Source organism: Myxocyprinus asiaticus, chromosome 6 (genome assembly GCF_019703515.2).
Source record: "Myxocyprinus asiaticus isolate MX2 ecotype Aquarium Trade chromosome 6, UBuf_Myxa_2, whole genome shotgun sequence".
NCBI lineage: Eukaryota > Metazoa > Chordata > Actinopteri > Cypriniformes > Catostomidae > Myxocyprinus > Myxocyprinus asiaticus.
Window position 1 is genome coordinate 48,178,457 of NC_059349.1, and position 17,470 is coordinate 48,195,926.

The window sequence follows — 17,470 nt, forward strand, 5'->3', positions numbered from 1 at the left end:
TGTGTACGAAGCACCACCCACACAGTGGTCATTGCCAATCCAAGCAACCCTATTGGTCAATGTGGCAATTCAAAGTTCACCAAACTTGAACGATCACGTGGACTCCCGCTGAGATGACTATTTCGCCCGCGGAATTTCACCGTGCAAAGGTAAATGTGACCACGCCTTAATAAGTCTAATTAAATTTAGCTAGCTTTTGAATTGTATAAAAACACACAAGGATATGATGAAGATCTTGTGTGTTGCATCTAGAAGAGTCTTTGAAACAAATTTTTTTTTAGTAAACAAATTTCTGTAAACAAGAGTAACCTTTAAACCTTTATTTTTTTTACGTGATCACACACTTCCAAACAGTTTCCCTTCTACCAACGTTTGCACCTCAATTTTTGCATGTAAATGCAATTCTCATATTAAGACCTCCCACTGTTTCCTCTCTCTACAAGTGGAACCTGAAAAAAAGTGCTACACAGGAAAAAAGTTACAGAACCATTGCACATTTCTGCACTTCACTTCTCTTAAAGCCGCCTATCTCTTTATAAAATGATGAACAACAATGCAACAGAAAACTGCAGTACATCTCATTTTAGATACCCGCTTTTCACTTCCACCTACAGCGTGGTACTGCTATTCGGTTTACCTCTGAATTCTATATCTCTGTGGATACTGATATGTCGGAACGGCTTGAGGAAATCTGTTCCGGTGATCTACATGGCCAACCTGGCCTTATCGGACCTGCTTTTTACACTTTCCCTTCCCTTTCGGATTATTTACTTTGCCACTGGTCGGTGGACGCTGGGAAACACGCTATGCATGATTCCAGGGACACTCTTTGCCGTCAACCTCTACTCTAGCTCCTTGTTCATCACTCTGATCAGTGTTGACAGGATGCTGGCCGTGGTTTACCCGATTCGATCTCGGCCGTTGAGGACAGCACCAGTGGCCTGGGCGTTGTGCGCGACCGTGTGGCTGCTTATTGCTGGATTGGCAGTGCCAACGGCCATGAACCACCCTCAAAATATGGATAAAGGCTGTCACGTAATACGTTGTTTTGAGAAATACTCAGACAATGCATGGAAGAATGGTTTCTACATCCTCTGCTGTGTCACTTTATTTGGAATTGTAGTCCCGTTTGCCATCATCCTGGTATGCACTGTGGCAGTCGTGCGACAGTTGAAAGGATACAGCATGGCATATTCATCGTGCAACACTGAGCTGAGCAAAAACAAGATTGTGAAGCTGTTTCTGTCCAATCTGCTCATATATGCTATTTGTTTTATACCCTTTCACATCGCCTTTATCCTCTATGGCCTGAACAAGCTTAACATTTTACAAGGAGAAAATGTACGTAGCCTTTACTTTGACTTGCAAACTGTTACGATGTGTATGGCCAGCACAAACAGCTGCCTGGACCCCTTGATCTACTATTTTAGCTCAAAGAAACTTAGTAGGGGTAGATGTGACTCTTCGTCAAAAAGTGTCGCTCTTGGCCTGATCCAGAGCACAAGTTGGACTGGCCAGTAATTGAAAGATAAAAACCCAGAAGGACCAACAGAACATCAAGTGCTTTTTCTGTTGATATTAATACATTCTTTGTGTGAGAGGAAATGGTTATGCAAAACACTAAGGTATCAGTTTAGATCTGATTTGTGAAAACTTCACCCCTCACCGCTCATGTATATGGCATGAAAAATGCTATAATCTCTGCAGTTCTGATTAGCTCTGTAGTCCTCTTTAAACCTTACTTCCTAACACACATGAGTCTCTTTTATTGCAAAACAGTACTGTTTCCTACTAAACTCTCTTTGTTTGAAATGTTTTTTATTATTAGCAAAGCAACTTGCATCTATTATTGCTTATTCAGCATTAGAATTAACACTTCAATGCACCTGTTTTATTAAACTTTTTTATCTTTGAGGTGTAAACTTTGAGTTTTGAGTTTCAGGGTGGTTACTGAAACATGGTCATGTTACATTCACACATAATTGCATGGACATTTTGCAATCAGATTGCATAGTAGCTTTTGCAACACATTAATTTCCTGTAGCTGAACTGGCAGAGTGTGGCACTTGTACACTGTAAAGAAGATCCTGTTTTTTTTACAACAACAAAATAAATAAATAATAATACAAAAATAATAATTCTGTTCAATTTACAGTAAAAAAACAAAAACAAAAACAAAAATGTCATAAACTTGATATTAACCTTCTGAAACTGTAAAAATCTGCTTTTTACTCTATAAGGTATTGTTAATCACCATAAAAATTACAGAATGGCACATGATGACATGAAGTTCACCAATAGTGTCTCTTCCAGGAGCAATGACCAATAAACAGAGACTCAGTGCTCAGTGTCACTCACACAAACACAAAACACCATCAGGGTAACACATGCGAAATTAAAATAATGCAGTAAACATTAACTAAACTACATTAAATATAAAACAGAACACCCCAATGTACATAACTGATATTAAAAATAAGAAGAAACATAACTATTCCCATAAAATATAATGAAATATAATGGGTCATGCAGGGAACTGTGGGAATGCCCGATTATTGTTTTTACTGTAATTTTAACAATAATTTACTGTATAAAGTACATGTACTCTCTTGTTGAACATAATGTACATTTTTACCATTAATTATACAGGAAAATCATACATTTTACATCTAAAAAATATAAGTTTTACAAAGACTACTGTATTGTCTTTTTTTTTTTAATTACTGTATATTTTACAGTTAATACTCATTAATCAATAAATAAAATCTGTAGCATTTTTACAGTCTTTTACCGACCTTTTTTACAGTGTAGGGTTGCTGCTTTGGTCTTGTAAAATTCCTGGACACCTGATCACTGACTGAAAAAAGTACTGCTAGCCATCAAACAAGCAAAACAAATTTTTATAACTGTTTCTTGTTTGATATGGAAATTAATGCAAAACAGTATATAAGTCATTCAAACGATAATAACAATCATTTTATTGTGTTTAAGTTTTACATTCCTATTTACTTATTCTGTCCCTGAGTTTAAGTTTATGGTTCTGTCACAAAGACACTTTATTACTCCTCACTGAACATTTCATTTCTAAAAGTAATTTCGACTTGTCCCTCATTTTCTTAAAAAAAAAAAAAAAAAAAAGCAAAAATCTGGGTTACAGTGAAGCACTTGCAATGGAAGTGAATGCAGCCAATCTGTGAATGTTAAAATACTCACTGTTTTAAAAGTATAGCCACAAAATGTAAACAATATGCGTGTAAACATGATTTTAGTGGCATAAAATCGCTTACTAAACTTTTCTATTTAAAGTTATATCCAGTTTTACAACTTTGTTGACATGATGACTTAACAGTGCAAACTTTAAAATGACTGTAAAAACAATGATTTTAACAACTTTACAGCTGAAATAATACACAAGTTTTAACAGAAGAATTATTGTAAGTGCTTTTATAAAATTATAACCTTCATATCTCTGCCTTTAAACCCTCCAAAAATGTGCCCCATTCACTTCCATTGTAAGTGCCTCACAATAACTTCAATTGTTGCTTTTATTTAAAGGAGGAACTAGTTGAAATTATTTTATGTGGTAATCAACATTATGCCAAGAATACTGCTGATTGAGCTTAACTTGTATTGAACCCAGAAAATGTATTGAACTAAAGTCCATATCAGTTTTGAAACAATGTTTTACTTTTGGGTGGATTGTCACTTTAAGCATACTTGTAGAGGTTTAATCGTAACTGTGCTAATTTCTCACCTTCAGGTGATTTCAGTGGAGATGTATGAAAAGATGCAGTTATCTGGTGTGTGAAAAACACATTGTTTGAAAAGATAGTAGTAGGCTGCAAAAAGGAAATGAGTTTTGAGTCAACAGTGTTAAACGACACACCCTGTGGTGTTGTTTATGGGCCATGGCCAAAAAAAGACCTCTTGCATAACATGCCTTGCATTCAGTAGCAATCAGAAGCTCTAATGGTAAAAATCAAACGTCAGTAGGGTTTCAGCAGTTTATTGATGGAGTTTACAAGCAAATGTTATTTACAAAGCTAGAGCAGCAGAGTAGAGTGCATTAAATGTTTCAACGACCTAAACGCCTCATTGCTCCAGACAAAGCCAGTATTTGCTACACCAGTATGTGGAAGAGGAACAAGTAAGAATAATGGAACAATTAGAAAAAGTGCAAGCAATATGAAATGATTCCACCTCAGCTGAGATCTAAAGATCTACCACTATTTAAGGGCAAAAATTACATTTAAAAAAGGAATAGGAACGGCAAGGAATATTTCACACACATCTGTTCCAAAAAAAGTTTCATCTTTCAGCATTATAATTCATTAAGACTTCATTATTTCAAAAGCAAACAACCCATTCCAATCATTATATTTATCATCATAGGCGCATACTGCATTTAGAGATAACCAAACAATTTCATTTGATGTCTAGTTTTTCACTTTTTTCTACAAATTTTATTCACATGTATTCAAGAATTAAACAGAGTAACTGAACATGATAAACTGCTCAGATAACAATATTACTATAAACAAATGAACGTCAAGTTAAGAAATCCAAGATAAGAAAACTTATATTGCTTATATCACATTCAAAAACCACTCTATGACTTAAACAACAGGCTTAAAGTCACACTTGTCTAAAATATGAGGTATAAATCTTTTGGCATTGAAGACGATTTTCTAATTATGGATTTCTTACCCAACACAGGTGGAATAAAACAAGTTTGGACAAATAAAAAGGACCACAGCAATAACCATCAGTCTACATATACTGAGAATTTACAGACATGAAACAAAAACTACATATAACAGTGAAATAATCAGTGCATGCTAGACTAAAGACAAATCTCACAGTCATTTTTGGAGGTCACTTCCCCAATGCTCAGTGAACACCAAAAAATAGAAATATACATAAATAACCTGAGAGTGAAATTAAACTGCAAACAACGAACAAGATGGATTTTAGAATAAGAAAGAAATCAAACCATTTAAGGAACATGAAAAACTGGGGAACATATTGGAATGAAAATTACAACAAATACACAATTGGCATTATGTAACATTGTACAGATTTATCATGCTGATAAAGTGCTATAAAGCTGGACAATGGGGAGGGGTGGGTCACTTTTGGGTTTGCTCAGTAGAGTTGGGAAGAACTGGGGTGAAACTAAAGCAGGGTTCGGTCACAAATGACCGTCTCCACAACAAATGTGTTCTCAAAGTGCCGGATGCTGTGACAATTCCTGGCCTCCCTCTTGTCAATGCCTGAGGAAGAAACAAAGTAAAATGTCTGTGGTTAAACAATGGCATACTTCAGGATCAAACACTAACAGCACAAAGCATCAAGTTTTAAATCTGTTAATCAAAGACTTTTTTCCCTTTTTTTTCAAGGGCTTGGTTTGTATATTTGATGTGCTGGGTAGCTCCACCCCCAGTGAAATATCATCAATATCAAAAAGTTACATTAAGTTAGGCCTAAGTGTATGAATGTCATTGTGTTAGACTGCAAAATATCAAACCAAGTGGCATTTATTTTAGTACACTTTGAGCAAAACAATTCACAAAAAGAGGTTTGTTAGGGCTATCAATCGATAATTTTTTATAACTGAATTAGTTACATGACATATGCGATTAATTAATCAGCATAAGTAACCGACTAATCGAGTACTCGTTCTGCACCAGCTAGTCGACTATTAAAAACACTACTCGAATATTGTAAATTGAGTTCTTTGTAGTGGGAGTACTCCACTACAAAATTACTTGAAAATGCCCATTCCTAATATAAATATTTGCAGAGAAAGCCCCCAAAATAACAATAATTCAATATATAATTATATACTTGTAGAGCCGAGGAGGGCGGGGCCGGGCTGGAATGACGCACGCCCGGTCCCCAATTAGCCTGATGGGGTGCGCGAGGGATAAAGGCGGCCGGGGACGACAGTTCAAGAGAGAGAATTACAGGCAGCTGTACTGTGTGTGTTTATGGTTGTATGTTTTTGGTTAAATTGTTTATTAAATTATTAAGTTGTCAAGCCGGTTCTCGCCTCCTTTCCACTGAACCCCCTTACACTGGTGCCGAAACCCGGGAAGGAGGAGGGATTCCCGTCGCAGAGTCCTCGACACTTCTGTCCACCCAGGGGAGTGCCGCTGCCATCCGACGGGGGACGGAGTAGCCCGACCACCTGGACGCGGGGAGCGGTCGTCGTCCACGAGGCGAGTGGGGACTGGACTCCCCGACCGCCTGGAGTGAGGGAGCCGCTGCCGGGGGTGGAGGAGTGCCCTGCCATCCCCCGGAAACACAGAGGGGTCAAGAGAAGACCCGAGGAGGAGCGGCTACCGTCCTCCTGAGAGGGTGGAGGAGTGATCGAGGTCCACGCGACGGCGCATCAGAGAACCGGCGAGTTTCTTTTTTCTCTCTCCCTCTCTGTCACTCCGTGTTGGCCTTTCCCTTGCCTATTTTGTTTTTTTTTTGTTGTTGGTTTTGCCCCTCCTGTCTCCTCCCAGGTCGAGGAAGGCGGGGATGACCCGCCGGCAGTCGGGGCGCAAGGCACGTCCCCTGGAGGGGGGGGGGGGCAAAACATTGATAAGACACTAAAAAGTGAGACGGCAATACATTATTTCCATATTATTGAACATAATCTATAATTGGCCTACAGTCTAAAGCAATCCATTTTGCAATTGAATTCGTAAATATGTCCAAGATAGATTTTTTATAAGGGTTTGTCTAAGGACACGTCAATGTACACATGCTTTAGACTAACGTTTTAAATGATTCACTTTGGTTGCATTGTGCCATAAACAGTGGTTTTAGGTCACTGGGTCAAGTTAAACGTAGTTTTAAACTTGTGTTCGGAATTGCGCCCCATCCAGCTGTTTGTGAACACAAGAATACGTACTCATCTTGCGTTGTCGCTGGTCTCAAGTAAGCCTGAGTGTGGTTTGTTGTCTGTACAGCTGTGCGTTGGTAGTTGAATTGCTACGATAATAGAAATATTCCTTACGGTCCCGGACGTGATTAATAACTATAAATCATTTAACGCATTATTTTTTTTTATATAATTAAATTGCACTGAAGTAACGCATTAAAATCAGCCCTAGTAGAGGATAAAACGAGATGCAAATATACTTTTCAAAATAAATACAAATGTATCTGAACACTTTCTGGTTGTTAAATGTTAGTGGAACAAGTCCATAGTTAATGTCATGAACTACACCTGTGGACACCTGTATTATTTCAAACTCCACTTTATTTCCACTAAAAAACAAAAAAAACAAAATCACCTTATGACCACTGTGAATCTTTTGCTTGCAGACGCCACTTGGTTTGATATCTTTTTATTTTAAGCTTTTTTAAGCCTTTATAATAAACATCTTATGTGTTCTGATTGGTTCCGATTTTGTCACTTGGTGCAGCATGTTGCTTTTTGTGAGGTCACAAAAATAGCTTGGCAGGAAACTTGTTGCGTCTGGTTAGGACACAGTGCAAGTGATGAATGAGTCTAAATGTCGATTTGAAGTATTGATGTCATGGTTTAAAACTATTTTATAGATGTAGGCGTGTTATGTTTACTGTTCCTGGTGGACCATGAACCATATTCAAAGATTGAGTGGTTTTCACAGAATCGGTCAAGAAAAGGTCCTGGTAATATTTAACCCCAAATCAATACAAAAATAAATTTAGCACAAAAGGACCATTAAGATTTATTGCACTGAGACACCAAAGTACATTTCACCCCCCAAATCTCTTATTCCCATTGTTTTAAATGATGATTCTCATTACCGGAACTATGATTTGTTGTACTATGATTTTCTATGAAAATATTATATTGACCATCTTTTTGGTACCGGTCATGAAAATAATTCACAATGTAAAAAATCTTAAATAGCTCTAAAAATAGGATTCATTTTCCTATGTGCAAAATATAATTTATTTGTTTCATTTGATTTGAGTAAAAATAGGACCAAGACATTTTCTGGACAGGTTTCGTGAGAGTCGCACAACTGTGCCTAAATCGAACAGGATTAAATTTAGGAGGCGATGTGTGGCCACCGTTCTAGCGATGATAATATGACCAGCTAGGGGGAGAAAATTCAATGGGTGCATACTAAACGTTACAAGTAACCACATCTGTGCAGTGAGGAGAGAGAGGAAGTCCTTTTGGAGCCAAACTACAGCTCCCACATTGCACTACTGCCCACACCTCAACAGAGAGATGCCCGTCTGAGCCAACCAATAACTCCAACAATACATCAGTGCATGACGTGCATCCCCGCCCCCATGTGTGGTTTCCTATCTGGAGATGTTCTATGTGCTCTACAATCTTGAGTCACACTTACAAACCCACACACACACACACACACACATACACATACACACACACACGCACGCATTAATCATGCTGAAGATCAGTATCAGCATGCCACGCACATACAACTGAAAGCATGTACACCGATGAGCCAAAACATTATGACCACCTGTCTATTATGCTGTTGATCCTCCGCATGCCGCCAAAACATTGCCAACCTGCTGAGGCATGTATTCTACAAGACCCCTAAAGGTGTCCTGTGGTATCTGGCACCAAGACATTAATCAGATCACAAGCAGATCCTTCAAGTCCCACAAGTTGCGAGGTGGAGCTGTTGTGGATCGGACTTGTTGGTCCAGCACATCCCACAGATGCTAAATTGGATTGAGATCTAGGGAATCTGGAGGCCAGGGCAACACCTTGAACTCTTCATCATGTTCCTCAAACCATTCCTGAACAATGTGTGCAGTGTGGCAGGACGCATTATACTGCTGAAAGACGCCACTGCCATCAGGGAATACCATTGCCATGAAAGGGTGTACCTGGTCTGCAACGATGTTTAGGTAGGTGGCATGTGTCAAACTGACATCCACATGAATGGCCGAACCCAGGGTTTATCAGCAGAACATTGCCCAGAGCATCACACTCCCCCCACTAGCTTGTCGTCTTCCCACAGTGCATCTTGCTGCCATCACTTCCCCAGGTAAGCGGCACACACGTACCCGGCCTTCACGGGACTCATCGGACCAGGCGACCTTCTTCCACTGCTCCAAGGTCCAGTTACGACGCTTGTGTGCCCATTGTAGGCCCATTCGATGGTGGACAGGGTTCATCATGGGCACTCTGACCAGTCTGCGGCTTTGCAGCCCCATACGCAGCAGGGTGCGATGCACTGTGTGTTGCAACACATTGCTCCCGTAACCATCATTAAAATTTTCTGTGACTTGTGCCACAGTAGATCTTCTGTCGGTTTGGACCAGACGGGATAGCCTTTGTTGCCCTCGAGCATCAATGTGCCTTGGGCGCCCAACAACCTGTCACCGGTGTGGTTTGTCCCTCCTCGGAACACTGTTGGTGGGTACTCACCACTGATGACCGGGAGCACCCCACAAGCCTTGCCGTTCCGGAGATGCTCTGACCCCGTCTGGCCATAACAATTTGGCCCTCGTCAAAGTTGTAACACGTTGACTACGAGAACTGATTGTTCGCTTACCATCTAATCTAACCAGAGCTTGACATGTGGCCTTGTTAGGAGATGATCAACGTTATTCGCTTCACCTGTGAGTGGTCAATGTTTTGGCTCATCAGGGTATGCCACTGATAAAAGCTGTAACTACTAGCATGTCTGTGTGCAGGCATCTGTTAGGGTAAGATAACTAGATTTTCACATTGCTTTCTTCTGGTAATTGGCAAAAGATGCCTGGGTGTTGTTATGTGCTTGCTAGGGTGTTCTGGGTGGTCGATTACTGGCCCAAGTCATATTATATTCCGGTCACTTGATAGGACTCAGGTCCCTCATTTAATATACTGTAAGTCTATAGGAATTTTTTACATGTTTTTTTGTCCACCAGGTAAAAGTCTGATAGCATACAAAATAATAGGGCAACTCTCTTCAAAAAGCTGCAGAATTCTAAATTTTAGGGGTTAGGGATTGTTCCAATCCTTAACCTCAAGTACGAGCACCACGCATAAATAAAAAGACAGGGGTTTGGAAAAGAGAGCAAGTGAGATTAAATGACAGAGAGAAAGAGGACATCCAAAGAAAGTGTGAGGTCTTGGCATGTGCACTCACGTCTGTGGGCGCTACGGCGTCGCAGTCTGTAGGTTTGCTTTCCATAACAGAGTCTGTGGATGAAGGGTCCCAGCTGACGCATGTTCCTAACACGCCCTGCCACCACCATCTCCTCTTGAACAATGTATGTCTGGGGCAAATATGTCCCCCGCTGTAAACACATGCAAATATAGTCACACAAGGCCATATAGAATTTATTTAATCAACAATGATGCAGCTATGATGAAACTAATAGAAATGTGTGAGCCTCCTTAACCAGCAAAGTCCTGTCAGAGTTCCCACACCCTAAAATAGCTAAATGTTTCCATGATTTTAGTAACATTTGTACTTTAAGGATTTTTCCAGCTATTTCATATTTCTTGCCATTTCTAGTTCATCATAGTTATATAAAAAAATAAAATAAAATACAAATATTTATATTCATTATAGATACCTTTTCCAGGCCTGTATAATCACCATTTTAAAATGTAAAATGACATTGTTTTCCAATGCTACAATTTAGTCCTTTCGCTCTCAGAAAGAAAGGCTGTTCAAAGGTGTGACACACTGACTCTCAATTAGATCTTTTGTGTAAGTGTTACATAAAAACTGTTACCTTGACATTGACGAGTAGCTCCCACAGGTTCCTGGGCGGCATGACGATAGTCGTGTTGAGCTCAATGACGTAGCACTTATCCAACGCAATGTCGTGGTAAGCTGTGAGTCCCTGTGTTAATGAGAAACAACAACAGCTCTGTTAACAACCAGAATTAGAACCAGAATGAGCTTTATTGCCAAGTATGCTTACACATACAAGGAATTTGTCTTGGTGACAGAAGCTTCCAGTGCACAAAAAATACAAGACAGAGATAATAAAAAAAAATTACAATCAAAAGCAGATAGAAAATAAGTACAGAAATACACAATAAGACAAAAAAAAGAAAAAAAAAACAAAACATATGTACAAATACAAATGTTATATACAGATAGTGAAAGGGAATGTAATTGCAGAAGAGGTAGGATGTGTTGGATAAATATAAATAGACTAAGCTGTGTATTGCATATAATTATTGCTTAATGGAGCAGTTTTAACTGTTCATGAGATGGATAGCCTCTAAAAGAGGATAACAACTCTAAAAGAGCAAGATTTTTACATTTTCAAAAGAAAATGAGTGATGCTTGCCCTTGCAAAAGTTGCTGGCAGGATGCTAGGGTGTTGTGAGTGGCATTGCTAGGGGTTTGTTTACAGACTGGCCCCATTCACTTCCATTCTAAGTGTCTCACCGTAACCCTGATTTTTTGTCGCTGACAGGATGCTAGGGTGTTGTGAGAGGCATTGCTATGCAGTTGCTAAGGTGTTCTGAGTGGTTGCTAGTAGAGTTAGACCGATATATCTGTTTTACCGATTAATCGGTGCCGATAGTTGCTTTTTTGGATCTATCGGTTATCGGCACAATGAATATATGCCGATAGTTTTAATTAAATGTATGCAATAAAAAGCGTAATTTGGTAAATACTTTAATATAGAGCCTTGTAATAAAGCCAAGTCTCAGTCATTCCAAAATAAGAGTCCCAAAATAATAGTATACACCAAATCTTTTTTCTGGTTATAATAGGGATTTTGGTTGCACAAAATAAGAAAATTAAAAAAATCTGCATCTGGGATTTTTATAATTTTGGACTCTAACAGCCTCTATATCTGTGCTCGTCATAGTACGGAAAGACTAAGAAAATTTATACATTTTATAACTTCATTTTAAAAACTATCAGCCGATGAATCGTTATCGGCCTTTTCCACCACCTTAGTTATCGGATGACCTCTAGTTGCTAAGGTGATCCTTGCTGGCCCAAGTTATAAGTCTCTATGATATTCTGGTCCCTAGATATGGCTTGGGTCTCTCTATCAATTAAAATCTATGGAAGTATTTTTGCATATTTTAACATCCACCAGGCAAATTATTAGAAGTGTGGAACATGTCGAAATTTCATACTTGGGGCCAGGGGTTTGTTCAAACCCCTAATGCAAAGTATGAGCAATAACAAGCCCTGCTAAATATGCATAGACTCTGTAGCCCATGTTATGTAGATCTAGATCTTCTAGAAAACAATATGTTCTACAATCTAGTAGGCTGATATTCTTATAGATTTAATTGCTGCAAGGAAAGATGGCTCGACAATGTGGCATTTACCGAAACATTTGTGCCTGGCACTCTGCGCTGCATATTAAACAATGAATTAGACAGTTAACAAAAGGTTTCCTTAGATCTTCACAGTCCATCTGTGGGAGCCATGATGACTAACATCCTCTTTTGTACAGCCAAACAACTAAGAGAAAATGTGCCACAGCTAAACGAGCAGAACTTTACTAAGTGATTCAAGAGAAGATTCCTACCCTGTGAAAGTCGTGAATGATATCAGCCGGATCACTGCTTCCGAAGTCAGGTACAGGCACACTGATCTGCTCATAGTTCTCATCCAGGTAGATACCAACTTTCTCTTCCATCTCTTGTCGTCCGAGTAATGGGGCATACAATGGGTCTTCATACAGCACCCGACAGTGGAACAAACTGTCCTCTGGGATCTGGGGAAAGGAAGAAGAGCTCTAAAATAGGACACAGAAAAGAACGTAGAAAAGACTAAGGCCATAAACATACTTTATGCAAGTACATGTACGCAGATGCGAGCACTTTACCAACACATGGTCTGGTTGAACATGCATAATGTACATTCTAGAGTTACTGTGGTGGTAACAAACCTCAGTACTTAAGAGGGCTATAGAATTACTGTGACTAGGAGGAGGGCATGGCCGGGCCGTGATGAAGCATGGTCGGCGCTGAAACAGCTGATCGGCGAGAGAGCGAGATAAAGGGCGGCCAGAGACGCTGGTTCGGAAGAAAGAGAGAGAGACGCACGTAGCCGTGTTGCTTATGTGTTTGTTTACGTTTGTTTTAAGTTGAGTTTCTCATTAAAGTTTTCGTTGACTGTACTGCCGGTTCCCTCCTCCTCCTTGCCCATCCCTTACCCGTTACAGTTACCTTCCAAAAAAATACACCATTAAACTGCCTCTTTATGAATTCAGGTAAATCGCTATAAATATATCGACTTTTCCTTACTTGCTCTGTAATATTCTCTTCAAACTGTTGCTCCGCCATGACATTAGTTGGTTTGAAAGAGAACACTCACCGGAGGATATCAGAAGACTACAAAGGACAGTTCGGACTGCTTAGAGGATTATTGGTTGCTCCCTGCACCCCCTTCAAGAACTATACACTTCCAGATTGAGGAAAAAGGCTGGAAAAATCACTCTGGACCCCACTCACCCTGCTCACTACCTTTTTGAACTGTTGCCTTCTGGCTGACGCTACAGAGCACCAGAACCGTCAGGCACAGGAACAGTTTTTTCCCTCAGGCTATCCATCTCATGAACAGTTAAAACTGCCCCATTGAGTAATAATTATGTGCAATACACAGTTTAATCTTTTTATATTTATCCAACACATCCTACCTCCTCTGCCATTACATTCCCTTGCACTGTATATTACAGATTTGTATTTGCACTACGTGTATACACACACACATATATATATATAGTCTTATTGTGTTTTCTATATATACTTTATTTTCTATTCAGTTTTTTATTTATTTTTTATTATTATCTCTGTCTTGTTGCTGTTTTGTATTGTTGTGCACTGGAAGCTCCTGTCACCAAGACAAATTCCTTGTATGTGTAAGCATACTTGGCAATAAAGCTGATTCGGATTCTTCTCCTTCTAGAAGCAAACAGTTGATACTCATTTTTGCTTTAGCGCCTTGTGGCAATGTTGAGAATGCAACACATGTCGGACAAATTTTGGCGAATACAAATGTGTCAAATGCATTTTGAGGGTGTGGCAAGAGCTGGGTCAGTTTGAAAGAGTGAGAATAGAGCAAATTGGATTTCCGAAGGTGATGTTAGGTAGAATGTTGGTCTCAGTCACTTCCTTTCCATCTTTTCTCCATACAATCAAATTAAATGGGGAAAAAGTGAGAAAGTGAAGCCAGACTTTGTCATTTTTGGGTGAACTCTCTTTTCAATGGCACATTACTTTGTAAACACTTGCAGTTTTCCTTCTTGTGACACACCATCCCCATTGAAATCAATGGATTTGCAGAGCTCTCTGATGCAGCGTAGTGTGTAGGCGCCATAGTGATGATAATCACTTTGGCAAAGCACCAGGCTTCCCAGGAGGACACTGATATGCTTATTCATAAATAATTAATGATTAACAGATCTAATGATGTCCGACACCTCACCTGGGCACTGAAGTAGTATCGGTACAGGCATACAGATGCCACGATCAGTCCAGACATGAAGATCACCAAGCCAAGTGCGATACACCAAAGGCCACTCATGGGAGACTTCTTAGAACATACCGGGAGAACCAACTCATCCTGAATGGGGGGGACAAAAAACCTTAATTAGTTTTTAATGAAAGACAAAACACTTGGATGGCTTTTCACTGGCTTTTGGGGTATTCACCAACTTATCCTGTGACAAAAGGAATACACATGCCCTGGTGAGGTACACACCAAGTATTTGGACACACTCTTTGCTGCCCAGATCCATCATGAAGTTAGTAGTTGCCTATTGCTAAATAACCAATTTTTCCATTTCAAATTTCTACATGCAAACTGGCACAAATCAATACTTTGCCAAGAAATAAGTCACGGCAGCATCTGAAGACGTCAGGTGGCGTGAGCAATCCATCCGCCTCCAGTCTCTCGACGATGCTGGTGCCAAGGACACCAGCTCGGATCAACCCACGCAGGCTCTGGATCATCGTGAATAAAACAGACTGCTGACAGAGCTACTATCTCCGCCTGGCACAGTGATATTTTTAGGCATGTACTGTACTTCCACACTCCTTATTTGTACAGGAGTTCCTTTCTACGTAAGGAGGACACAGCACAGAGTAGGAGCCGGTGTGTGGGTACCAGGCTGAAAATAACAGCACTAGTATCATATTAGACAGATCCACGTCATTTTCACTCTACTACGCTCATTACAGGGAAAAAATGAATGCAGGCACATGAGGATAAACTGAACGTGACGCACTAAAGCGCAAGAGAAGGGAACGTTCTGTCTCAACTGCAAACATTTTAGGAAAGCTTTCACCTCCAGTTTCAAGATGCATCTAGCTTTTATTTTTCTGACCTGAAATAAGGCACATAGTTTTTGATATTGGATGGGAGCAGTTTAATTATGACACAAGACTAATTATAACAGAATACAAAACACAAACTGATGCATTCTAAGAAATTTGAAAATTGTGAAATCATATTCCTCTGTGCCGATTAAAACTCAAACAAATCGGCGGATGACGGGCAACCAATGTCAAGGCAAAGATCCCTTTTAAGCCTGGTTGGCAGAATCAAGTGTACTTGGGTTGTAGTGAGCACAGTGTGATCAAGGGGGCATTTAACAAAAGGCTGCCGTCATGTGCTCCATCACAGCTCAAATGGTTATAAAAAGGTTTCTGAACAGAATAACTCATGTCATGGCAATAAATAGCAGAGAGATCTAAGCAGAGAGAGCACACACAAATGCAGCTCAAGCCGATTTGTCCAGCACTAATCTGCAGTGGCTGCTACACACTGAGCGATGATGTAATGTCATCCTGTTGTGCATTTCAATACTGGCTCACATCCATCAACTTTAATTAATTGCAGAACTGCAATGTCTCCCATTCTGGGTTTAAATATGCAAAAATAAAATAATGTAGCACATTAATTATACTAATTTAATATATACCGTATATTAATTCTATTAAATATTACTGGATCCACTATACCCATTATTTCTGTCTACAAACTGCAGCATTTGGTTTAAATGCACAATGACACTATTAAACTATTAATTATTTAAAATGCACAACTATTTTTTTCTTATCCATAATCACAGGAGCAAAAAAAAATAAAAATAAAAATTAAAAAAAAAAAAAGGCAGGAGCTTTTTCTTAATTTCTTGCTGCTGGGACAAAACAAAGGATGGTTTAACAACAGACAACAACAAAAAAAGGCATTATTGTGTATTTAAACAAGAGGCAACTCACGTGAGAGTAAGGCATTTGAATTTCCTCTTTGTCCCCATCGTTCTCCTTTTCTGGCTTCTGTACCGATACTGGTTGAAAGGATATCTTCACCATATTTTATTTTTTATTTTGTTTCCTTCCTAGTTTTCCGCGTGATAGGACGTCCAGTGATGACTGAACAACCAAAGTCGATTCTCGCTTGAGCTGTGAATGAAACGCTCGGCAGAGGGCGAACTTAAAGAGGATTCCCTCGCTTCCGGTACACTTCAAAGTAAAAGTCGACCAATCGGCGCTCGTTGTCTAAAATTAGTATAACAAGTCAACATTTTCTGATTAAAAAAGCAGGTCTCGTCTATAAACCTGTTTCCAGATGGACAGTCTACACTGCAGCATCCATATGCATTTGTTAAATCATGATCCTTCATAACTTCCTCAGGTTAGACAACGTTTTCCGCAAAGCAAATTGAAAATCTTATAATTTGGGGGTGTAATCTGCCTACTGAATAGTGAGAGAAAGTAGGAGTAAGAATTCTATAGGGTCCTATTATTTACCTTGAAACCTTGAACGACATATAAAAACCTTGCCTTGCATATAACAGTATTTTGACATGTTTGTTGAACTCCGTACTTTTAATTTTAAAGTTTGCCATTTAAAAAAAAAAAAACTCATTTGATTATTTACGTACGTTCAAAGTTATTTTATGAAATATAATTTAATATCTTAAATTATAATGAGGCAAAAAATATAATTGACCCATCTCCGCCAGTCTCACTCTGGGACTTTTAATATGAAATGCTCCACAAATGGATGTGCCTTCCGAATCTATTTTGGCCGTTTATAGTTCTCTACTACGCGCTGTGATGCGCATCAGACTGCCGGAAGTTAATAAATAACTTGGTAGTTTGCACTTGCTTTTTATGGCTCTGATGCTGGTTATAATCTACAAACTGCTGAAATGTGAGAATAAAACATATTAACTGGTTTTGTAAGATATGAAACGAAAAATTATGTTTATAGAGCTTTATTCCCTTAATATATTTTACTTTATTTTATTTTATTTTAATTTTTTTAAAGATAAGTTTAGTGACATTGAACTAGATGCTGCTGAGCAAGTTAGTGTAGTTAACAAATAAAGTAGGCAAGACTTAGTGTGGCAACAAAGATATTTATACATATTTTTATTTATTGAAACAGTATATTTCTTTCTGGAGTTAATATTGGCTTAAATATCAAATAGCCTATAATAAAAAGGGTCAAACTAAAGCCACCCTTGGGGTAAAAGGCACTTTTGATTTTATTTTCTCCCAAAACAC

The 17,470-nt window shown here is 39.1% G+C and overlaps 3 protein-coding genes across 4 annotated transcripts in view; 2 read left to right on the top strand and 1 right to left on the bottom strand.

The window, feature by feature from the left end:
- LOC127442082 (transcription cofactor HES-6-like) overlaps window positions 1-17,470 on the top strand; it is a 55,937-nt gene that overhangs the window by 31,921 nt on the left and 6,546 nt on the right. The gene's annotated exons all lie outside the window — the stretch shown is intronic.
- On the top strand, window positions 458-2,778 carry lpar5a (lysophosphatidic acid receptor 5a). The gene has a single exon (XM_051699831.1). It carries the CDS (start codon window positions 541-543, stop codon window positions 1,519-1,521), a length of 981 nt encoding a protein of 326 aa, XP_051555791.1. The 5' UTR covers window positions 458-540; the 3' UTR covers window positions 1,522-2,778.
- Window positions 3,991-16,380, bottom strand: itm2cb (integral membrane protein 2Cb). The gene is made up of 6 exons (XM_051699844.1): window positions 16,178-16,380; window positions 14,379-14,516; window positions 12,478-12,666; window positions 10,702-10,812; window positions 10,107-10,257; window positions 3,991-5,273 (listed from the first exon to the last, which is right to left on the bottom strand). Exons 1-6 carry the CDS (start codon window positions 16,268-16,270, stop codon window positions 5,176-5,178), a joined length of 780 nt encoding a protein of 259 aa, XP_051555804.1. The 5' UTR covers window positions 16,271-16,380; the 3' UTR covers window positions 3,991-5,175.